The sequence below is a fragment of the Halichoeres trimaculatus genome, unplaced genomic scaffold, assembly GCF_033239565.1.
Source record: "Halichoeres trimaculatus isolate MK-OKI-2021-1 unplaced genomic scaffold, fHalTri1.1 fHalTri1_scaffold_13, whole genome shotgun sequence".
In the NCBI taxonomy this organism is placed as follows: Eukaryota; Metazoa; Chordata; class Actinopteri; order Labriformes; family Labridae; genus Halichoeres; species Halichoeres trimaculatus.
The window spans coordinates 11,149,835-11,175,625 of record NW_027437191.1 but is presented as its reverse complement, the minus strand read 5'-3'; the positions used below and the strand labels follow the sequence as shown (position 1 = coordinate 11,175,625).

The 25,791-nt window shown below is 40.8% G+C and overlaps 1 protein-coding gene across 5 annotated transcripts in view; it reads left to right on the top strand.

Annotated features, from left to right (window-relative positions):
* The window catches only part of enah (ENAH actin regulator), a 181,166-nt gene extending 157,019 nt beyond the window's left edge, over nt 1–24,147 (top strand). For 3 of the 5 annotated variants that reach the window (XM_074684926.1, XM_074684925.1, XM_074684927.1), the window contains 9 exons: nt 2,617–3,429; nt 9,382–9,710; nt 10,204–10,346; nt 10,694–10,742; nt 12,843–12,894; nt 13,112–13,178; nt 16,921–17,005; nt 17,923–17,980; nt 20,404–24,147. In XM_074684926.1, coding sequence (XP_074541027.1) covers nt 2,617–3,429; nt 9,382–9,710; nt 10,204–10,346; nt 10,694–10,742; nt 12,843–12,894; nt 13,112–13,178; nt 16,921–17,005; nt 17,923–17,980; nt 20,404–20,441 — 1,634 coding nt within the window. In that variant the 3' untranslated portion in view covers nt 20,442–24,147. The remainder of the gene's footprint in view (nt 1–2,616; nt 3,430–9,381; nt 9,711–10,203; nt 10,347–10,693; nt 10,743–12,842; nt 12,895–13,111; nt 13,179–16,920; nt 17,006–17,922; nt 17,981–20,403) is intronic. The other 2 variants (XM_074684928.1, XM_074684929.1) reach the window with 2 other exon arrangements.
* The last annotated feature ends 1,644 nt before the right edge of the window (nt 24,148–25,791 follow it).

Below are 25,791 nucleotides of genomic sequence, written 5' to 3'. Positions count from 1 at the left end.
AAGTTGACCTGTCAGGGACACAGGAGAGAAAGATCTGGTGCACCTGGGTAGTTTATGTAAATCAGGCCAGTGGCGCATGGAGAAAAATATAAAGGTAATTGCAACACAGCGTCAGAGCAGTAGTGGGCGGTAAGACAACGACAAGGAAGGCCATTCAGCAAAAAATGTCACCACAAAAGGAGAAACGGGTTGGCATTGTTATTTACAGCACCACTGTTAGCCTGTTAGCATGGAGGATATTCTATGGAGCTACCTTTATAAAAAAAATATTTTTGAGTGTGTGAATGCATCCACAGATATGTGAACAGATCCACAAATGTGTTAGCTTATTTGCAAAAGTGTAGAAATATTTACAAATGTGTACACAAATCTACAAATGTGGAGACTGTTTTGAAAAAACATGAACTTAAATGCCTGAAAAGTCCAAGTGTGTTTTCCACAAGACTTGGAAAAGAAACACACAAATCATTGATTACATCTGAGGTGGGCCTCCAAATTGGCTGTCTGAGTACATGTGATTTTTGCTACAGTCATGTGTTTGCTCACACATTTGGAAATACTTTACATGGTTTTTTATTTTTTTTATTGTTTTCTTTTTGTCTTTTTTTTGTTGCTGATTGTTTGCTGTTGTTTCGGGTGTTACGCGCAGCTTTTTTTTTTGAATGATAAATGACGATGATTAATATATGCTGTAAACAAATTTGTATAAATTATATATTATATTTTGTTATATTGTTGAATATATATATACACACACACACACACACACACACACACACACATATATATATATATATATATATATATATATATATATATATATATATATATATATATATATATATATGTGTATATATATATGTGTATATATATATATATATATATATATATATATATATATATATATATATATACACATATATATATATATATATATATAAATATATATATATATATATATATATATATATATATATATATATATATATATATATATATATATATATATACATATATATATATATATATATATATATATATATATATATATATATATATATATATATATATATACATATATATATATATATATATATATATATACACATATATATATATATATATATATATATATATATATATATATATATATATGGGGTTTAAACAAGATTAACTTCTACTCACTCCTTTTTGGATATATGGTTTATTAAATCACTCAATACATTTTGTTGCCCATTTTTCATGCGTTTGGCTTCTGTAGAGTATTTTGTTTTGTTTATTATTATTATCATCATTATTTGTACTCTATTTTTAGTACTAGTATTGTTATTGTTATTATTTGTTCAAAATAAACCTTACTACTACTAGTAGTACTACTAGTAGTACTACTAGTACTACTACTACAAATTTGCAAATCTGTTGACACATTTGTGGATTCATTTACACACACACACAAAATTTTGCCACAATGATAGCTCCATAATAATCAGCCTGTGCTGGTTTTGATCGTGAATTATTGGATTTGTTGAATCAATATCAGACAAATGTTAATGAAAGAGCTGTGGCCGGTCAAAGTCATTTCAAGAAACCAGAACACAAGGAACAAAACTTTTGTTCCGTGTGTACTCTGATTTGTTCGCATGCTGACCGGAACAAAGGCCCTGTACCGAAATGGTCCAGTCGGAGTACTTGTACCGTTATACCCCCAATTTCTTTAAACTAGAGTAAGCATATACGATACCATCATTTTTCAGAAGTAGATGTTTGTTGAAGTATCACCTTGTCTTATCAGACTGCTTACAAAGTCAATGAATAGAGCGAGTGTGATCCTTTTTACCTGCAGCTGGCATTCAATAAAAGACATTTAGAGCAAACAATAGAGGCTTCAGATTATCTGCAGGGCTTCACCTGTGCTGTAGTTAGTGTCAGGGCACCAGCAGCAGAGATCTGATTATAAATTCATACTCCTCGACTGTATGATCTGTTTCCCTGAACACAGTACAAAGGTTAAAAACAACAGGGCTGACCCTCAGAAACGTTATGATCCAGCTTCTGAGCAGTTCAATGGGACATTAACACATGAACACAACAGCAGAGACCAGAGAAGTGTTACCTGCTTACTCGCTTTGTTTTGATACGCACTGTATTCATTTACTGATCTTTGGCTACATGTGGTTTACTGATTGATGTGACCTGTCGTTGACAGCCAGTTGCTTCTCCTTGTAAATTCTGGATGGCTGTGCTACATGGTAAACTCTTGCTCCTCTGAACTTTCTTCCTCAGTCCGTTTTTCCTTTCTTCTTTCCCGTATGAGGCTGTACAGGCTTTGTGTCTCTGGCTCTGTCCACACTGCTAACACCTCTCACTAACACTGTAGCAGCCCAAGAAAGTATTGATACCTGATACCTGGACTTGATCTTTGGTTATAGCTCTCTGCTGGTTTTTCCTGCTTCATCTGCCCCCTTCTCTTTTTTTCCTCCCTCTTTCCCTCCTTTCCTTCTCTCTATCCTGACCTGCTGTCTTTCCCTCCTGTTTGCACACTGCCTTCTTCCTTCCTTACTGCCTTCTATCCTTACTTCCCTTCTGTCCTGTCTTGTCCTTGGTTTGTCCATGTAGCCTTTGAAAGCACCCTGTACAATCCCACTCCTCAGGAGTACAGCAGGACATCCTCAACACCCTTATCACCATCCAGCTGCCAAGCCCCCGGGACGCCATCACCTTCCTCTACGACCCCCCCAACCCCTCCCCTCAGGCACTCAGCCTCCAGATTTGCCACCTCACTCGGTTCTGCCTTCCACCCAGTCCTGCCTCACTACGCCACGGTTCCAAGGCGACAGCAAGCTTTCCCTCAAGCCCCGCCTGCAGCTCCTGCTCCGGCTCCTGCTCCTGTTCCTGCCCCCACCTCCGTCCAGATTCCTCCCCCTAAGTCTGTGGTGTGGTCAGCCTGCAACTTCACCCCCTTGCCTCCTTCACCCCCTGTCATGATAAGTAGCCCCCCAGGGAAGGCTGCAGGCCCACGGCCGCTCATTCCCATCGCAGCACCTTCCCCTCTCACCCAGAAGCCACCGTCACCAGCCCCAAACGGCCCGCCCATGTTCCCTGCCCCTTCTCCTGTGACCATACCGCACACCCCTCTTGGCATTGCTTGCCCCACCCCGCCTCCCCCACCTACCCCACCTCCTCTCCCCTCACCTATAGCTGCCCCTCTGTCTTCTTCCTTCGTCTCGTCTCCCCCCTCCTCATCCCAAGCTCCTGGTGTGCCCTTTCCCTCCACAGCACCCCCTGCTGCTGCAGCCGCCGCCACCTCTGCCTCTGCTGAGCACCTCTCCCTCCCCGTGGGCCTGGGCCTGTCGGGGGAGCCGGACACAGCTACAGGCCCAGAGCCCCACCCGCCTCAGTGGGGCTCCATCAGTCAACCCCAGCCCCAGGGTAAGGCCTCCAGTCCAGACTCGTGTCTCTCTTTCTCTCTGCCTTTCTCCCCTTTGCTTTCCACTACTCACATACTAACAGGGGGCTATTTGACACGTTAGGTCTGCTAACCTCCACACCGAGCTAGACACAACACAAAGCGAGTCCCGTGAGACAGGCAGAGGAGTTTTACTTTTTGGAAAGGAACCAGTCAGCCCTGGCTTCTCATCCTGATTCAGTCTCAAATTAAGTTTTCCATCGTGCTGCAGTTTCTGAAATAAAACACCTGCTTCTGTGACTCTTGTGCCTGGTGTAGCAGTTGCTGCCGTTCAGACTCGTCTAACTGTTTGTCAGTCACATAAACTGCATGTTTGTCTCTGTGCTGGCTGCTTAGAGGTGCAACTTGCTGACTGTTCATGTGGTATGAAACATGTATGTGATATGTATGTGTTGTGTTTCAGCAGAGCATGTCTGTCTGTAGAAAAGTGGTTTGTGGATATGGATCAGCTTTTTCATCTCGTGGTTGTTGTTTTTTTCTGTCATCGATGCATTTTTCAGTGTAAAGTCAGTGTTCACCTTTGCTTTGATCTGATCATTTTCTCATTTGGTTTTTCCTCATTGACTCTCTCTACAGTCAGTCCATGATTCACCACAGAGAAAAAGCTCAATGTGAACAAGACAGTGTGTTACTGTTGTTGGTGACTGTGCTCCTCCTGATCTCTGCTTGGAAATAACAGACGAGAAGGAAGCTGACAGTCATCACATTTATGAACTTAAAGAAGAATTACATTTACGTTCCTCAGACAACAGCTATAAATAGTAGGGTTGGGACAATATGCTATTCTCACGATTCAATTCTATTTCAATTCTTGTGATTTTTAGTTTGCTTTTTTTAACACCAGACTATTTAAAATGTTAAATGTTGATGGTAATGCCTACAGACTATATCAGGAGCTATATTTGTCCTATAAAATGCACATCCCGTGAGTCAGAGACAAACATTTCACCCTCTGCTGAAGAAAAGTGGTTACTTTTTTCCAATCCAGTTTATAAACAAAGACTAAAATGAAGAATTTTAAAGGGGTTGTGAGGAGTTTCAAAGGGATCTTGATATTGATCTTGATCTCTTCTAGATATATGCCTGATCGTAATCCACACCTTTAAATGAGATTATCACCACCAATATTGCTGGCTACAGGTTATTCTAAGACGACCCAAACTAGAAGCTAAGAAGCTTCTAGTTTGGGTCGTCCAGGACCAGATTGATCTACGGCATGTCTAGGTCTTTATGACAACACCACGCCAGCTGACAAAGTTTAGTAGAGAGGAGAGATCTGTGTTTTTCTCTGCTAAAAACGATTTCTGTGATTAATTTTGTAGTGATGGTGGACACAGGAGCCTAACTGTTGGACAGAAAAAGGACAGAAGAGCAGAAGAAAACTAAAAACAGGGAGGGTGATACAGCCCGAGCTAAAGGCTAATTAGCCTTTAGCTCCGGCTGTGTCACTTTATAACACGAAGGCTAATCTGTTTGTGATAATGTTCATTCAAACCCACAGTCAGCAGTTATTCTGCAGTGGTCTGTTCAAACTTGAGAGTCTATCAATAAAATGAAGAGTGAGGTTACGTTAGCTTTGCTTGGTAGATGAGTTGCAGGACATAGCTAACCCGTACTAACGTTACACATTACAGACATGTCTTAGAGCACCGGGCTGCTAGCTGTGCTGAATATAAACGGCTTCTCAACTACTTACAAACTGACGGTGTTTACTTGTTGTTAGCCTAAAGATACGTTGGAGCACTGGGCTAACATACAGCCGACTGCTACAACGTTTGCTTGATGTCACATTTCAAACTGTAGCGCTACATAACTGTACTGATAAGTCCCTTACCTCAGGGCGTTGTATCCAGTAAAAAGTTGTCTTGAACAAAGAAAAATTGGTTCTATCTGATCTCCATTTAATTACAAAACAAAAACATGCCTCACTAAAAGTAATTTACAACATTGTGCGGAGACTCCTGGCCACAAGGTGTCAAGGGAGTGCAATCAAAACAGATCCTCCTCATAGCATCTTTTATTTGAAAAAAAAAAATAAAAACAAAATTAACAGAGAATCCCAATTTTGATTGTCAAACAAAAAATCCCAATATATAATTTTTTATTTTTTTTCTCCCACCCCTAATAAATAGCATATCTCAAGCCACTAATAGTTAATTCCTACCTGGAGGCAAACAGCTGTTTTCAAACAGTAGTTGACGGATCATCAAGTAAACTTGGCAGAAAACATGATAAAATGAGTGTTTGGTAGATTTCTTCTTTGTTGTTTTAATGCTCCTTGTCAATAAATTTTATACTCTTGGGAAAGGAGTGCCACATTTTTAAAGAACCTGGATTTCTGGGATAAGCAACAGAGCGGGGTTTGTGGGTTGCACCCATAAAAAATCTGCCAGATCTTCTCTGCTAATGCCAAACAGCTTATTCTGCTGTTGCTATAAACTCTTATTTTGACCCCTTAGTAACCCTGGGTGCTCACAATCAGGTACCTGATTGTCAAAACCAAGTTTAAAGCATTAATGAGGGTGAGTGAAGTGAAGGCCAAGTCCAATATAACAGGGGATATCAAAGATAGGAAGAAGATGACACCAGAAGAAGACCAGAGGTCGTTTCCCACAGATTTGAGAAACGATATGGTTGACAGCACTCATATTATTCAGTGTAGACTGCATCCCAGCCAGTCTCCGGTCTTTTAAAGGTTCCAGGGTGCCTGTTGTGACTGCCCTTCACCATCAGGCTTGCCTGCTCTCATGTCAGCAACACGTGCACTGGAACCTGAAGAGAAACGTTATGTACAACAATGAGCCTAGATTCTGCCTGAATGGGAAACCATCCCACAACAGCATGTGACCGGGCTGGTGACCAGCATGAAGAGGAGGAGGAGGTGGTGCCTGGCTGTTGTGACGCCACTGAGGCTCCTGTTTGTTAAACGAATAAACAGATAAAGTGACCATATGTCTTGTTTCTCCAGCCTTTAATCATTTGAGTCAATGGTTTAAAAAAGCAGTTTGGCATCGGTAGAGGAGGTTTTGCAAAATTTTCACGGGCATAACCGACAAACTTGGTCCTTATAGATGTGGCTCCATTTGAAAAAGAAATAAACAGCGTTTCCAATTGTATATGATTTATTGTCAAGAAGCATTGTCACAATAAAGAAATCTACCTTACACACATTTATTTTCATTTACTGCTAAGTTTATACAAATACCCTGTGGTAACTGTGTTTTTGGTGTATTGTACACACGCATTCATCCTCAGCTGTTAGTGATTTGTGTCCTCACTAAATGTTGCCATCTGAATTTCAAAATACTTTCAGTTAATTGTCATTCTGGGCTGTCTTTTGCTCATTTGTCATTACAATAAACAGCCATGCTTGTGACCTTGATCTTTCAACATTTCCATTATTAGTCAGAGGTTGTGTCCTAATGACCTTTAACCCCAGAGATCATCCAGTTTGAGCCTAGACTCAATTCCTTGTTGAATATTGATCACAGCTCAATATGTAAACATTGGAAACCAGATTATTGGTCACAGAGCTGATAGCTGTTTTACTGTCACACCTTTAGTCATCAGATGTGGTGTTTTATGTCAAAGTTGATGTGTTTTTTCATGTTCTTTAGATGACAGGTGAGATCATCTGTGGGGGGGTTTAGTTTACTGTTACTGCTGAAGAAGTCTCATCATTGACCCTGATAAAAAGTCCATGTGTGATTCTCTGTGCGTGCTTGTGTGTGTTTCTGAAGTATGTTGCTTATTCAGTGCTCAATGCTATGCCTTTGCTCTGTTTCTTACAATCTCTCAGACCTAAAGAACAGCAAGTCAAGGAAAGAACATGTTCCAAAAAAACAGTGATGAAACAGATTAACATCAAACTTTTCTCAAACCAACAACTCAGGATAGACTTTCACTAACCATGCATGTTTATCAAACACATTTTTCTGTGAAACGTGGCCTGCTCTCATATGTTTGTGTGTCTCCATGCTTTATTTTATTTGAAGAATTCATCATCAACAGTTCTTCAAGTGATGAGTCTCACAAAGGCAAATTGGAGTTGAGACAGTGTTTGTGGCTTCTATTAGTGAGTTTCCAATGGCTGTTATACAGACCAGATCAAAGTTGATAGAATTTACCTTTTGCACATTTGGATCTTTATGAGGTTATAAGTAGAGCTACAATATGCAAAAGCAAGAAGGGGGGGTGCGACAAAAAGCACTTTGAAAAAGTAATTTATAGAAAAAAACAATTTACACGATCATACCCTCCTGATGGCTAAAGCTAAGAAGCTGTCTCTTCTTGAACGTTGTCGGATCGTTGAGGTGCATAAGCAAGGCCTCTCACAGCTTGCCATTGCTGCTGAGGTTGGATGCAGTAAGACAGTCATTCTACATTATTTTAAAGATCCTGAGCATTATGGAACAAAAAGTCAAGAGGTAGACCCCAAAAATTACACCTGCACTGAGCCAGAGGATACAATTGGCTGTCTGTCAAGACACAGGGAAGTCCTCGACCCAAATTAAGGCCCTTACTGGAGCCGACTGCAGCACAATAACCATCAGATGGCATCTGCGGGAATAGGGTTTCAAAAACAAGAAACAACTCAAAGACCTTGTTTCCTTCAATGCCACAAAACTGCCCGTTTAGACTTTACCAGGGAGCATCAAACATGGGACATTGAAAGGTGGAAAAAAGTTTTATTCTCCGATGAGAAAAAATTTCACCTTGACGGTCCAGATGGCTTCAACGTTACTGGCATGACAAGGAGATCCCACCTGAGATGTTTTCTACCCGGCACAGTGGAGGGGGGTCCATCATGATCTGGGGCTTTTTCATTCAGTGGAATGAACCAGAGCTTTAGGTGGTGCAGGGTGGTCAAACGGCGGCTGGTTACGTGCAGATGTTGCAGCGGGCGTCCTTCATGACTGAGGGCCCTGGTCTGTGTGGTAACAGCTGGTTTTTCAACAGGACAACGCTGCAGGTCACAATGCTGGCTTGATGAAGGACTTCTTAAGGGAGAAAAACATCACTCTTTGGACCATCCCGCATGTTCCCCTGATTTAAATCCAAAAGAGAACATTTGGGGATGGATGGTGAGGGAAGTTTATAAAAATGTCCATCAGTTCCAGACAGTTGATGTCCTTCATGAAGACATCTTCACCACTTGGAGCAATGTGCCCAAAAGCTCCCACTGAGAAAAAACTTTTGTTCTGGTTTGGAGAGTTTTTTGTAGTTTTTTGAGCGATGGTCTCAAACTTTTGATCAGCTGATAAACAGCCTATTTTAGTTTACTTGTTGTTTTCAAAAAATTAAGCGCTTTTTGTCACACTCCCCCTTCTTGCTTTTGCATATTGTAGCTCTACTTAAAACCTCATTAAGATCCAAATGTGCAAAAGGTACATTCTAGCAATTTTTCAACTGGTCTTAAGATTTTGATCAGGTCTGTTTTTCACTGATGTGTGAGGCAAAGAAGCTCTGACTAGAAGAATAGATGTATTATCAGCAAAGGTAAAGGTTCCCAAATTAGTGTTCCTTCATTTTAATTAGATTTTGCTTTTTATTTCAAGGACTTAAAGTGCTTGTTGTAGAGAGACACGATGAAGTACAGATATTTATCTGATGAAATGAGTCGATTGGATATTCTTGACTAATGATTTTATTATGCAAACATGAGGAGGCAGCTCTCAGTGAATTCTGTACACACATGAAAAGTTATTTATGTTGTTTATCTGTCATTATGTAATCACAATCCTGCGTAAAAAAAGATCCTCAGATGAGAATTAAAGATGAGCAGTGAAATGATTGAGTTTAGTCAGGCCACAGCAGGAATCCTGCAATGTCATGTCTTCATAGAAAACAACACATTAAACTTCTTTTTCCTCCCCACCATGTTGGCCCCTCCCCCTCCCCCTGTCATTTAACAGACGTGGTGCAGACCCCAGGGTTGGCCACCCCTCCCCCACCTCCACCCCTGCCACCCAGCTCCACTGTGACCTCAGCTGCCGCCACCCCAGCCGTCACCCCCACCACCCCAGCCGGCCATCCTCCCCCACCCCCACCTCCTCCGCTCCCTCCTACGTTGACTCCAAGCGGGACCCCTCCTCCTCCCCCAGGTCCCCCTCCTCCTCCTGGAGCCCCGCTCCCTCCCCCAGCACCACCCCTACCCGTCGGGCTGTTCTCTCCTGCGGAGGATCGCCCCGTTTCAGGCCTGGCCGCAGCCCTCGCTGGAGCCAAGCTGCGTAAAGTGCCAAGGGTGAGCGCTTGATTGGTTATTTGATCAGTGGAAGGCTTGACAACCCAGTGTCTGCTCTCGTGCTCCAACTTCAAGTCATGGCTAATGAACCCTTTATTTAGGGGGGCAAGCAGCAAACGTGCACACCAACTTACTTTCACATCAACATTGGTGATCTTTATTGTCAGAGGTGACTTCACAGAAATATTGTTTATACAAGTAAAAACAAACACTTAACATTCACAGATGATGACAGACACACACACACACAGCAGCCATCTGCCACATGTCAGACTCAGATTTGTACTTGTTGCTGACACACTCCTGAAAACACACTTCAGGACTGTTCACAGAACACAAACTGAAATCTGTCAGAAAACTTCAACTGTTCTTAAAAACAGAAAATAAATCAACACTTTCCCATCATGTAGTTTTCTCAGCATCATCCCTTTCCTTTGGTTTTGTCAAAGTTTCACCATTTTTGTATTTCTAATGTTTTCCTGGTATCTCTCAGAGTGATGATGCAGGGGCCGCTCTAGCAGCAGCCATGTTGGGGGCTGCTGGGGCTGCCGGGGCCAAAACTGAAGCCAGAGGAAACGGGCCAGTGCCTGGAGGAGGCGGGCTGATGGAGGAGATGAGTGCCCTATTGGCTAGAAGGTAGAGTCATAATAAAGGTTATTGGTTGCTTATCCTCATTTCAAGCACAAGTCTCCTTACACCGAACAGAATTTCAATCACCATGAATGTAGGTTTAAAATAAGACAGTAAATGTAACACCACTAAAATGTTGCTTTCATTTGAGCATATTAAAGCAGTGTGCTGGGAAGATGACTTCTGGTAGCTCATGTTATCTGTACACGCTTTTTCTTTGTCATCCAACGGTTGGTCGGGTCAAAGAGTAACTTGCTGTAGTAATCAGCCAACAAAAATGGTGTGCACTGCAAGTTGAAGATACTACTGAGATATTATTCAACAATGAACTGTACTGGCTTTGTCTTTTACAGGAGAAGAATTGCAGAGAAGGGCTCATCACCTGAACCCGACCAGAGATCAGTAAGTGTCATCAGAACCTCTTTGTCTTTTGCAAAATGTTAAGTTTAAGGTCAGTGATGAAGTGAATAACTCAATAGTTACTCTATGCTCAAGCCGTACATGGCACAACACATCCTCTACATCCCTATCTGAAATAAGTCCTCAGCTCTCCATCTGTGATACAGTCAATCTGCCTTGTGCTGATTTTTACAGTCCAATCAGTTATACCCACTCAATGCAGTATGAAGTCTCAAACACCAGAACAGTTGAACCAGTTTTGACATCTATTGAAAGTTTATGTGAGGACTTTAAAATTGATCTTGAAAAACTCCCACTCTTATATATATTTGCCTGTTGGTAATCCACTATTTAAAATGAAATCATCAGCACCAAAGTCAGTTATTTCTAAATGCTTTTTCTCAGTATCTGAGGTTGGGTCAGATTTCAGAATCCATTTACAGCCCATAAACTGAAGGTCCCTTTGTTGACACTACGCTAGCCAGCAAGGTTAAGCAGAGAAAGTCACGATATGTCCTTTATTTCTGCTGAAAATAATCTCTTGGAGCTATGTGTATAAATGGTGGACACTGGAGCTAAACTGTCATATAGTAAAAGGATGTCGGAGCAAGAGAAAGCTAAACAGGAGAGTGATCGAGCATGAGTTAAATGTCCACTTCAATCCACTGTCAGCAGTTATTCTGCAGTGGTCTGTTCAAACTTGAGGCTCTATCAATAAAAAGAAGAGTGAGGTTATGTTAGCTCTGATTGGTGGAGGTTGGAGTTGGTAGATTCACGAATGTTACACCTTACAGACACATCTCAGAGCACCAGGTTGTGATTAACACTACACAGTAGGGGTGGGTAAAACATTTATTAATCACTGCATCACAATACCTCTCCACCCAATTCAGTATTGATTCAGGCAAATCCTCTGAATCGATATCACCACCTGGCCAGTGGCGGGTGCTGTGCATGTTATGTACATAGTATGGACCGGGTCTGCACTGGACCAAACAACAACAAAAACAGCAACAGAAGCAAGCAGCAGCATAAAGCTTTCTTCAACCTTTGAGGCTGGCTTTACTCAAAAATGAGAGGCGACAACCACATATGTTCACATGGGCAGAAAAATAAACATTTTGAAAACTGTCATCAGAAACTAGTAATTTGAGTATTTCTACTTTTTACTGTATCAACATTGAAGCAGTCAAATTAATATTGAGTTGATGCAAATCGAACCGTCAGGTTCTCAACAATACCCAGCCCAACTAAACAGATGTGGCCCTTTTCCACTAGCATGCTAGGCCTTACTCTACTCGGCCCTACTCAATTTTCAGCGTTTCCACTGGCCTGGTGCCTCCTAAAACAAGCTAGTTTTAGTACCAACTCCACTCTGGTTTCAAGCGAGCTGAGTCAATACTAAAAGATGACTTTACCGACTGCCGGCTACTGACTGGTCAGACTTTGTCGCCATTGATGAGTCATGAGCGCGACGCCCCAAACACACATAAAAGGACCAAAAAGATAAGAGCTCGATTGCTCTTGTCCTCGGCTTCATACTGTTGTATAGCTTCCAAAACTCTGCTGGGTCTGCTCACCTCCTGGACACTAAACTAAAAACTGAGTTTACAAAGTTTGATTTTTGTCACAATTTAAACAATATCACCACATAACTACAAAAAAATACATCATCTCATGTAAGAAAGGTAAAAAAGAAGAGCTGCTCTCCACGTCCTAACGACAGTGGGTGATGGTGCTAATACAGGCTGGCCAGGAGAAAGCTCGACAGATCCTGACCAGAGTTCTCACTGCAGTTAGCACTGAACAGGATGTCCTCAGAGACATTAAAATATAAAGATCTAAGTTCAGGTGGAATACTGACCAGCTTGTAGATTTGTTTGTGCGGTTAGAAACACTTTTTACCATTTATGAGACATATCATTCAGGAAACTTGCAGTAGCGTTGCGCCTTCATCCATCAGCTCTCTAAGTTTAGACTAACACCTGTTGAAAAGCTAGCTAAAGTGGTTGCTATGAGAGAACTTTTTATTCTCAGTATTATCTGCAAACCTGTGATGGTGACTCATCTTTGACCTTTGAACTGTGTCTGTCCACTCAACAGGAGGAGGGCGAGATGAACACGACTCCTAAAATGTCAGCCTGTAGCACACCAGGTAAGTGTCAGAGGCAGCCATCACTCAGAGCCTGAAGCCTGATGAAGGAACCACACCCCTGAATGAACATGTAGCTTCCTCACACAGAGGACAAGAGTTCTAGTCAGCATTAATCTAGAGATTTCTTTAAAGCTTGTACTGTTTTACTATTTAAATGAACAAAGAAGAGTTTATTTTGAATTTGAAACCCTGTTTCTGTTGTGTTTTTGTGATCTAGACATGCCCAGGAAGCCATGGGAAAGAACAAACACCATGAACGGTAGCAAATCTCCAGTTATTGGAAGGTACAGTGTCTTTTCTGCTCACCAAATTTATTTTATGTCATTTATAAAGTGTTTTTGTACTTAATGATGTTATATATCCAAAAATGTTTTAGGAGCCTCATCATCTTAAAGTGATCTAACCACATTTTTCAGCTCTGACTCTTATCTGAATGGCTAGCAGCTAAGCTACTAAGCTCCTCTTTCATATTAAAGACACCATAGGAACAATAAAGCATCAGATAGCTTTAGCATGATGCACCGCGAGGGCTGTCAATCACTGGCTAACATCATTAATGCTTATGATGCCTTCATGTCCAACCTTAGCTGAGGTGTCTGTGTGTGAATGGAGAGAAAACATGTTCATCAGCTTAGAGAACAGAAGTTAATTGAGGCTAATTGAAGCCTTTTTGGTTGAACCAGTGCGTAACAACCTCTACAAATTATGGGTGACTTTTGGTTGGTTGTCATTCAGAAGCATCATTTCTTTTTACACTTTACATTTAATCCAAACATGATGAATATTGTCCTGTAAAATCATTTGGCTGTCTGCTGTCTGAGTGTGATGAAAAGAGCTGACGGCTCAGGCGGGGGGTGCACCAAGTTGTAATTTGTAAAGTCAGTGTCTCTGCTGCTCACACAGACGAGAGTCTCCGTGGAGGACTCCCATTGATTCCTCCAACAGGTAGAGAGCAAAGGCCCTGGAGAGTTTGACAAATCTCTTTTATCTCCTTTATTTTCCTGGAGGTTTGCTGTGATGGATGTGGATTGGTTGGAGGGGTTTTTAAATGCCTGTAAGAGTGTACCAGCCTGCAGGGCTCTGTCCGTCTGTTGTTTGACTTATACCATGTGCTGAACTATGTCACATGGTATTTTCTAAACCCACCATTCATAGATTTGAGGTAATCTAGTAATTGTTTATGCATGCCGCTCTGCCCGCTGCTCTCTTAATTCTTACTGCACAGCCATCCTATCACACACACAGACACGCATGCATGGAAAAAAAAGTGTGTCCGCCCATTGCAGAGCAGACTTGGCACAGTTTTATCATCACAGGGCCAAAGCAGGCACTCACAGATAAGCTGTGTATGAAAGTGTGTTTGTGTGCATTCATATGCACAAAGAAGGAGACAAAGACTTCAACGTGTAATCCACAGAACTGAACTCACAAGACATTTAAGCACAGCAAGTGACACATTTTATGTTAGGTATAAACTGTTGTAACTCAAAGTATAAACAAAATCCTCAAAAATAATTAAAGATGCATCTTAAAGTCTAACAATCATTATTAATTTTTTTTTAGAAAGCCAGTGGATGTGCAGTTTGTCAAATCATTACTGTAAAAAAAACAAATAATAAAAAACCAAATATCCCTTGTCCACCTACAAAAAGCCTGAATAAAATGTTGTAAAATCAAAGTTTTTCCAGACATGAAGGGTTATAAAGTTGTCCTAAAATTTAAATGGAGGTTTCATCTATCATTTAATGCAGACATTGTATCAAGTCATGCCAGTGATGGGGAAAAAAAAAACTAGCGTATCAATATGCTAGTTGGCCAATGTTGTCATTTTTTTTAACATATCGGTATAGCCAATATTTACCCATAAGCTGCCAGCTGTTTTCAGAGCATCTTGAACGAACTTTTAAGACCCAATTAATATTGTTTCTTCTATGACTATGTAAACACTCAAACTACCTAAGAAGAGTGGACTCCCTTCTTCAATGTCTCTCTTCCTGTTTTTGATCCAAAAAACAAGCAAAACATACTTTTTTTGATCACGTTCATCTTGGGCACTCCATCTTTTGATCCTTTCCATGGTCATCTTTTCTCACTATCACACCACTCTTTCTCTTTGAACTGCCTTGACACATCATCTCAGATTTTTTTTTATTACCAATATTGATATTGGTAAATATCGGTTATCGGCCATAACAGCAATATTAATATTGGATATCAGTATCGGCCAAAATTTTCATATCAGTGCAGCCCTAAAAGAAACATTACTTTATTGGTAATTTTTGAATGATTGTTTACGGCTTTAAATCCAGCACTAACAGCAGAGTTAGTTGCTCCTCTGGTCATGGTAAATTTCTCTAAAATCCACCCTGATCAGTGCTGTGATCACGCTGTGGATTCACTCACTCATATTACACTCTTGCTGACTGTTAAACCTGGTCGTCCCGTTTGGATGGCGTCATGATTTTAGGACTTCTCTGTCATTTATTTAAAATCAGAGAAGTTTTTTCTGCTGCTTTAATGAGGAAACTTGAAGCCTGATAGCATTCAGCTCCTCGCTAGAGGATTAACAGATCAAAACATGACATGTGGCATTAAGGTGAATGTTAAAAAATCAGGACCTTCAGCACTGGCTAAACACTGTTTAAATTTATATAAGAGTAGACCAAAATACAAGACCCCATTTTCACCTGTGTTGCAATGAAAAAAGTCTTCATCTAGTTTAATGTGTTTATGTGTCATTTTAAACTATTGAAGTGTTCCTGGATGCTTTTGAGACATAAAGAGACATATTCAGTGATACAGATCCACACTGATGCTGCTCTTTCGTGACACTTGCCCGTGGACAGTGGGCTGATTCTCAGTCAGCTCTTAAGTTTGATCAGCTCTGAACCAGAACCAGCATTAGGGCCACTTAAGTGGGAAAGGGGTTAAAAAAAACACCAACTGAAATAAACCTTTTCTCTTTTGAAAGTAATTAGCTGTGCTGTAGTTTTCACTTACCTAAAGATTTTGTTGGCATCCTCTGGGCTCAGTGTTTTGCTTCAGATAAGTTCAATGAAATGAAGATGTTTAGTGTTTCCAGATGATGTCAGCTGTGTCTTTATTTTTTGTTATTTTTGTTTTTTTGACCAGGAGTATCACTGCTGAGATGCAAAATCTTCTTTACAAAGGAGTCCTGAACAAAACGGCAGCATAAAAAGTTTCAGAGTGCGACAGAACAACAGACAATAACAAATAACTCGGATAGGATACTGTCACATCAGAGAGGATGTACAGAATAATCAAAACACATACAGAGATCAAAACTGTCTCCAAAAACCAACTGTGTTTTTAGGATTGATGTATTGCTGAGACCTCATTGTGTGTGTGTGTGTGTGTGTGTGTGTGTTTTTGGCTTTTGAGTGTTAACATGCATGTCCAAGCGTGAGCTCTTCCTCAAAGGATTGCATGCTATGACCAAAATGTTTCTTAGCTACAGCGTCATCTTAATGTTAACCACTTTAGACTCTTCTTCTGAAAAGCTGTCATCTCTTATTCAAAAGGTTTCAAACATTTTAAAGTGAAACATATTTAATGAGAGAAGTTTTTTTTTCTTCCCATTTATTTATTTATAATGTTGACATGATGGTGTTTGCATTTGAGAGAAAAAAATTACAGTTAGATAAAAGCTACTTTCTTCCTCTTTAAAATTCAAAATATAATCAAAAAGATGTTTTACCTCTATGATTTTTTAGTCACATCAGAGGAAACCAAAATTGGATCAGACTCGTTTGTTATATTGGTCAGGAAAGTCTGTATTGGATGTTTGTAATCATGCAGTTTGATGTCATTTAAATGACTTTAGATTAAACTTTCATGCACGAGATCTGAGATCTGTTTCCACTGAAGTGAACTATTATGAACTGTATATATTGCATTAATATTTTCCTGTGTGGATCCTTAATAATTCTGTTTTCTCTCCTTCATGCTGACCTCTTTTCATTCTTTAACATCAAGTTAAACTCTTTTGTTGGTCTCATTTTACAGACCTAAATCCACTCCTACACCTACTGCGTCCCTAAGTGCCAACGGTGTGTCCACAGAAGCTATTGACTATGATCGATTGAAACAGGTGAGGGAGCAATTAAAAGGCAGTTACACACTTTTAGCTCGTAATGGGACATTTATTAACCATAAAAATAAAAAATGAAAGCTCTGCTTCTTCTCAAGGAAAATGTTCACCATTAGGGGGGTGATATGGGGATATGTCCAGACTTTTTTTTTATAGCAGGATCAGGATCTGGATTTTGTCAGGATTTTTTTTCATGATATTTGTAAGATGATTTTGACCTCAGTATTTTGTCATTTGATGAGTTTTTAAAACTCTGGGTGTTCATGAAGCAAATTTTTGCATCATAACAAATACATTCACTGAAAGATGTACCTGTCTTCTTCTCCTCTATGATAATAATAATAATATAAATAAACTATGCTCTAAGTGTTGGAGTGGGTGTGTGAGACAGCTCCTCCCTCTGACCTCTGTGAATGAGCCTGGTAGATAAGTACAGAGTCTGCCAGTGCGACTGCCTATCTGTCACTACAACTGCTCAGCAAAGACACAGACGAGGAGACAAAGGCGGTCTTCTTCTTCTGACTCTTTAATTTCTGTCTCTCATTAATTTTGGCTGTAAGAGTCAAACCTGAGGATGAAAATAATAATAATAAGCTACTCAGATACTCTCCCTGTGAGTTTGTTTACATCATGCTGTCTCTAAATCAGTCTTTAGGCTGTAATCCCACAGGGATTCCCTACACAGGGATTAGCTACTTGGTAAAGAAGACGAGGGATCCCCTTTTGCCAGTTGGCAGGTCAGCCTCAGAACTAAATCCAAAAGCCTGAGGTAACTCAGTGTGAGAGCATGTCCTCTGGATGTCATGTGACCATCCAAGGAGAGCTGTGGGTGGAAAGAGGAGCTGTCAGCTGGCCCAGTGCTCTGAAAGGTGTCATGTTTGTTTGGAGGGATCATTTTTATTTGTTTTGTTTTTCAGGACATTCTGGATGAGATGAGAAAGGAGCTGTCAAAGCTAAAAGAAGAGCTTATTGATGGTAAATATTACTGAAATGTTCCCTTATGCATCTGTTCATGTCTTATTTATCCACAGCTCATGTTAGTGACAGAAAAAAAAAAAAAACTTAAATTTAGCAGTTTGGTCAAAGTCAGATTAGCGTGACTGGAGCATGAGCTGTACTGCATCAGTAAATTGTAAGTGTATATTGATCTGTTTGTGGTAATGTTACAAACTCACATTAACTAATATATGACTGAAAGAACGGGTGTTTTCTTTAGTTCATCTTCATGTTTGCCTGTACTTCAACTCTCTTCCTTACACACACTCACTCACACTAGAAACAGGAAGAAGTGAAACAACAGCCCACTTCCTGTGCATGTAGTCAGCAGGGGTTATAAAATGCAGATTGACTGTAAAGCAGCAACTTCAACCAGTTCTTCATGTTAAGATTCATCACTGCTAGTCCAAGCTGCCATCAGCCAATCACATGGTAGCAACTTGATGCATTCATGTAGTCATGATGAATACAAGCTGCTGAAGTTTAAACTGAGCATCACATACATGCAACCATCTCTAGGGTTTACAGAGAATGGTTCAAAAAGAGAAAATATCCAGTGAGCAGCAGTTCTGTGGGACAAAATGTCTTGTTGATGCCAGAGGTCAGAGGAGAATGGACAGACTGGTTGGAGCTGATAGAAAGGCAACAGTAACTCAAATAACCACTGGTTACAACCGAGGTCTGCAGAAGAGCATCTCTGAACACACAACACGTCCAACCTTGAGGCAGATGGGCTACAGCAGCAGAAGACCACACCGGGTGACCCTCCTGTCAGCTAAGAACAGGAAACTGAGGCTACAATTCACACAGCAACACCAAAACTGGACAATAGAAGATTGGAAAAACGTTGCCTGGTCTGATGAGTCTGGATTTCTGCTCCACATTCAGATGGTAGGGTCAGAATTTGGCATCAACAACATGAAAGCATTTTCCCAGTCAGGGTAGGACTCTGCCAGGGCTGCCCTTTGTCCCCAATTCTGTTCATTACTTTTATGGACAGGATTTCTTGGCACAGTGAAGTGGCGGAGGGAGTCAAGTTTGGGGTCTCAGGATCCCATCTCTGCTTTTTGCGGATGATGTGGTCCTGTTGGCCTCATTGAATACTGACCTTCAGCTTGCACTGGGGCGGTTTGCAGCCAAGTGTGAAGCAGCCAGGATGAAGATCAGCACCTCTAAGTCTGAGGCCATGGTTCTCAGTCAGAAAAGGGTGGACTGCCCACTCCAGGCCAGGAGAGAGTCTTTGCCCCAAGTGGAGAAGTTCAAGTATCTCGGGGTCTTGTCCCCGAGTGAGGGGAAAATGAAGCAAGAGATTGACAGACTGATCAGGGCGGCGTCGGCAGTGATGTGGATGCTATACCGGTCTTTTGTGGTGAAGAGAGAGTTCAGGCAAAAGGAAAGGCTCTCAATTTACTGGTCAATCTACGTTCCGACCCTCACCTATGGCCACCAGCTGTGGGTCGTGACTGAAAGAACAAGATTGCAGATACAAGCGCTGAAATGCGCTTTCTCCACAGGGTGTCTGGGCTCAGCCTTAGAGATAGGGTTCAGAGTTCGGACATCCCGGAGAGGCTTGGAGTAGAGCCGCTGCTCCCCCACAGCGAGAGGAGCCGGATGAGCTGGTTCGGGCATCTGATGAGGATGCCTCCTGGACGCTTCCCTTGTGAGGTGTTTCGGGCACGTCCAACACATTCGACTGGCCTGGGAACGCCTTGGTATCCCTCCAGAGGAGCTGGTGGAAGTAGCCGGGGACAGGGGTCATTGGTCTTCACTGATGGCACTGCTGCCCCCGGGACCTGGACCTGGATAAGTGGTGGAAAATGAAACAAAAAACATGAAAGCATGGATCCATCCTGCCTTGTATCAACGGTTCAGGCTGCTGCTGGTGGTGTAATGGTGTGAGGGATATTTTCTTGGCTTACTTTGGGCCCCTTAGTACCAACTGAGCATGGTTTAAAGTCCACAGCCTACCTGAGTATTGTTGCTGACCATGTCCATCCCTTTATGAGCACAGTGTACCCATCTTCTGATGGCTACTTCCAGCAGGATAACGCTCCATGTCATAAAGCTGGAATCATCTCAGACTGGTTTCTTCAACATGACATGAGTTCACTGTACTCAAATGTCCTCCACAGTTCCCAGATCTTAATCCAATCGAGCACCTTTGGGATGTGGTGGAACAGGAGATTCTCATCATGGACAAAAATTTCTGAGAAATGTTTCCACCATGTTGTTGAATTAATGCCATGAAGAATTAAGGTTATTCTGAAGGCAGGAAGAAGTCCAACTTGGTACTAGCAAGGTGTACACGATAAAGTGACTGTTGAGTTTATAAGTTACGGCAGTTTTATTAATCAAAGTGAAACATCATGACTGATGGTAAAACTCTCTTTTTGTGTTCACAGCAATCAGGGAGGAGCTGGGCAAGTCCAGTACAGCGTAAAAAGATCCCGACTCCCCTCTTCATGAAATCTACATCCACGAGAGCTGAAAGACAACAAGACGAGACAATACATGAGGGGAAAATAAAACCTGCAAGAGCTGAGGTGGTGATGAAGACAATTATCATATTAATACTTGGAGAGGACATTATTTAGGGCAGAGCAGCTTCAGACGCGACAACAATGGACAGGGTTGGTGGGGCTGGGAGGGGTGGGGGGGGGTTTACTGCTCTGATAGCTATGACTCAAAATCCACTCTACAAATCCTGCTCCTGCTGCCTCCCCCACCCCCTCCTCTGGCTGAGACATCGCATCCTGGAGGACAGTGCACAGTCTGAAAGAGAAGCTAATGTCTTTATGCAAAGATGATTTCTCTTCATTTGGTCCTAAAATAACAAGAGAAAACACGTCAACAATATCGAACTCTAATACTGTACTAACCACGGGCGCATACCTGAACAGTAGCATTGATGCTGAGAATCTTGTGATTTACTATCAACAGGCACGTTTATCCAGAGAGTTTGGAGACTGGAAGACGAGAAAGATGGAAAATACAAACTTTTTTCCCGTACTGCCGTAGGGGTAGCGTGTGTGTTTGAGTGTGTGTGTGAGAGAGAGTTTGTAAAGGGGACTGACGGTCTCTTGTGAGGTCCACCACTGCAGGACACTGTAAAGCTTGTCTTCCTCAAATACTATTTTAACCTGAAAATGTACAAAAGAGAGAAAAAGTTATTTAGAAAAAAAATATCTATCAACAATGTCTTTTTCCGTGTCGAACTCTGGCCATATCAAGTAGATCAATAATCCCGTCTTTACACCGGTTGATCTCTCGTCTGTCTCATCTGTCTCTGGACTCTGACCAGAAGTGTTGTCTCCCTCCTGAAGTGAGCGACCCGTGGTGATGTTTCACCCTCTTTTTTTCTTTCTTCATCCTAACGAGTGGCAGGTGGACGAGACGAGCAGCCAGTGTAGCTCTCTACCAAACTTTATCTTTTAACAAAGAGTGCTGATTCGCTAACATCCGTCACGCTCGTCCGCCATGGCTGGACGTGTAGATAGGACTGACTTCTCCTTCAAAGACGCTCTGATTTGAAGACTCTTTCTCCCCTTTTTTTTCTTCAGTCTTTGTTATTTTTGTCATATTTAGGTACAACATTTGATGCATGTATGGTTGTTTTCTTTATATGTTAAGGGTCACAAGTCTGCCAAGAAATTGCATTTACAGTCACACGTTTATTATAAGCAATAAGTGTAGCATCTATCTGAACGCCCACCTGCACCAGTCCTTACTCCACCAAATATTTTGGATGTCTCTGTCCTTTTTGGCCCTCCTGAGCCCCCACCACTTTGTATATTTTATCAAAGTTTGGTATAAAACTGAAGGCAGACATGAAAGGATTTCAGAGCAACACTCTAAGACCTGATTTCATGGAGTAACACCGTTTCAGAATCACAGTTTTTCAGTTTTGATATTTTTTCTATAAAATCCAAGGTTAGTGTAAGTGAAGCCACGTTAGAGCTGAGATGATTTTTTTTATCCTTTATTTTTATTTTTACTGCATTTATGTGAATTGTGCACAGGACAACTACAATATGTAAAAGATCAGTGTCCGTACGAGGACGCGATTGTGCCATTTACTCTTTCACCAGTGCTTAGTGATGACTTTCGTTTCAACTTTATCTTTTTGCCTTTTTTTCATCTGCCACTGTCAAATCCTTTGAATGAGAAACTGTTTTCTTTCCTGTTACTTGGCACCGATAAGGGAACTGTACATTTTTCTATTTTCATTTCAGTTGAGTGCTCTTTTTGTTCCCCTTAAAGCTCAAAGTACAATCAACCTGACAGGGATACGCTGGGAGCTAAGAGACTGATGCCTAAATACTGTAGCTGTTATTCCAAGATCTTATTTCCTCCTGTTGTTGTGATGCCCTGCTGGGAAATTAATACAATCAAAGGTTACACCTGTCGAGCCATGGACGACAGCTTCTGCAGCACAAGCGAGGTTGTTGAAAACTACCTTTTGATTCTCTAGCAGGAAACAGACTGAGTGATTTAGCATCTGTAACTCAAGTCTCAAGTGGTGCATTCATCAAATTCTGACGTTAAGAAGCAATACAGTGTGAATAAACTCTGCAAGAAAAGTTAAACAAGGGAAATCCAGGAGTTTGACGCAGAATTTAGAAAGTTTAGAGACTTGCATGAGAAATGTGAAAAAAATGCACCAAGAGACTTGAGTGTCACTAGCTTAATGATTCACTTCAGTGGATTTTAATGTTATTCAAACCCATAATACACCATTTGTGAGCAGTTAGTGTCTTTACAAACTGAATATTGTGTAAGAAACATCAATGAAGTGCTCCTTTTTATTCATGAGAACCAGCTTAAGGAGGTTTTCATCATGCCTTGCTTGTGTGCTTAAGCTAAAGATCTTGTGCAACTCGACTGTGATCAAGGGCTTGGACAATATAGCTTTGCTGCAAATGATGATTTGTTAAGTGGTTTCAGAAATTATTTCCCACTAGTTTCTCTTCTTTGCTTTAAAGTGAGTCACATTTGTCGGGAATAATGAAATAGGAAAAAAAAATGTAATTCTGGTACAAACATCCAGATGCCATCAACCCTTGGCTATAGTCAGGAGTTTTTGGTACCTTTCCTCGTTTTAGGTCTCTTCCCTTCGCTGAAAGTCGATTCCTATCCTCATCATCCTTCTGTTTAGCGGAAACGCCCAGCCAGGAAGCTCCTGTACTGCACTTTAAGACAAAAACCCCACAGAGCAGTTCAACATACTCTGTCTACAACGGTTTAAAGCCTCTGGCACAGACGGTGCAGCTATCTCACCAAAGGACTCAACCTCGCAGTCTCCTGCTCAACACGATCACTCAACTAAGTCGCCTTTCTTATTTTTGTATCATTTTATCAAGACATCTGATGTGATGGTGGCTGAAATGTTGATCAAGAAAAGTTTATCTTTGTGTGAAGCTATGTGGTTTGTGCCTTGTTCCAAAGTTGCATTTAATATGTTAAAAAGAGGACTAGTAATAATGTCTAGAGACGGACGTTATGATCTCACACAGTTGTTCTGTATGTTCAACTTTTACCGCCAGGTTTCTGATTTGAAGGGATTTTTTTTCACCCAGATCATCTTTGCATTTGTTTCTTTGTCTGCCTCTTTTTTATCTTATTTACATGAATATGATTTGTATCCATGCTGATGGGAGGTTGCTACAAACTGCTCTGAAGTACAATCAAATCTTTGAGATCCGAGGCCTATAAGGGGTTCATAAACAGTCTGAGAGGATTTTGAAAAACCTAAACTCAAGTTTAGAAGTCCAGATGCTCTGTAATCCCTTACGCCATTTTTTTATGTCACATTGTCCTTATGTGTTCAGCAGCTTAGTTTTCTTATCAAGCTTGAAAATCTGTTTAGTCCTCTTCAGGGAGGTCTTCTCCATGTTGACAGCAGACTGCTGATAGAAACGTTAATATTTGTCTGTTATCCCAGTTTTCTGCTGAGGGAACTGAAAAAAAAGGTGAATTTGCAGAAAATATTTTCAGAGATGGAGTCGGCTAATGCAAGATTGATGGGTGGGGTTCCAGACATTTTCTTTTATCATCTGCATTGTACCATACTGTTCTCATGTTAATTAGTCTTTTCTTACATGCTAACATACTGTTTTGTTTGAGCAGATTAAATAAAAATTGCAATACAAGACTAGCCCTCGTTTCTGTTTTACCATCTTGAACACTGAACGTTTTTTTCTTTACAAATGTTACCAGGAGAAGAAAGTGGATTTTACTTAATACTATTGAGGATGTTTAACTTGATGGTACAGCAGGAAAATTTTACTTAATAATCCTGAGTGCAAATTGTTAGGAGAATTTTTTTTATTCTAATAAATGTTGTGAGTTGTATATTCAGTGTACTTTCCCGCTCGTCAGAGAACAGGAAGAAGACCTACTGAAAACGAAAGCCTGCATGATGCATGCCTTACTGCTGTGCTTCCTCTTCATGCTGCTGGTTTCTTTTTTAGCTCAGAGAAACTCCTACTGTGTTGCTGCATGTTCAGAACAAAGCAAGGAAGAGATGATCAACCTGAGATGAAAACCAGAATTCAGAGAAGAAATACAGCAAGTTGTTGATTTTTTTCCCCAAAACAGAATTATTACAGAGGACTGGGCTGACTTTCCCTTCCCAAGACAGATACATCACCCTTATTTTAAATGTTTATTTTTAGAAAACCATATTTTATTATTAGTTGTTTTTTTTTTAACATTTGTATCACTCTTGCAAAACCTTTAGCAACCCTATGATGTGTCATACCAGCAGGAACTTCCAACTCAAGCTTTATCTGTGCCATAAGACACAGATAACCTATCTTTTTTCGTTTGTTTAAAAATATGAGCTGCTCACTGATGTAGAACATGAGAAAAGCAAGCCAAACAAAATGGAGATCCATTTAGAGGATTCACACCACAAGTTATTTCCATTTTTTTTTTTCTTTTTTTTTTCTTTTATTCATTTTATCACTATAAAACTCACTGTTATGTTAATGCTATTTTTAGCACAACAGGAGACTTTTTTTATACTGGTCGTAAAAACGTTACACTGCAGCTTCTCTTTTCAATGCAAGCAGCAGAACTTCCTGTAGGCGGAGCACAAAGGGCTCGCAATGCATCTGTAGTTCATTTAAGGATCTGTTTGACTTGCAGCCAGAGCTGAGCTGAGCTGTGGCGAAAGCTGCACTAAGACAGGAAAAACCCCAGCTGCAGAGTGAAAGATGAGGAAGCTGAAGCAACATTGATGCTGTAATTGGATTGGATGATTTGAAATTTCAAATCTGTTTTCTTCCTTATGCTGAGCTTTGAAGCTTTTGCAGCAGGTATGCCCAGTGTGGCACAAAGCCATGTCTACAATACGTTTTTACAAATAAGTCACGGCATTCGAACTGTAACTGAATCTCCTTTTGCTCAACTTACTGTGTAGAAATAGTCAGCGTTAAAACTCGATTATAAAGTCACAAATTTCCAAAGTCTGTTGAAAATAGATCATGAAGATTTTGGTAACGCTTGGGTGTACTTCTGTGACCTCTGTAATTTGGTGTTAGGTAACTCATTCAGGACAATTTTGAGGTGGATTTTTCCAATTTTGGGGGAAAAAAAGTCTTGTTATGTGGAAATCAAGTTGTGCTGTCATTTGAAATTATTATCTTTTTAACAATCAACAGGTACACTACCACCAGACCCAAGCAGGATGTTGCAAACTTGAGGGGAGAACACATGGAAAGCTTAAAGCGAGATTATCCAAAAGACCATGGCTGGCAACTTTTACTTACATATTTATTAGCTGTCAA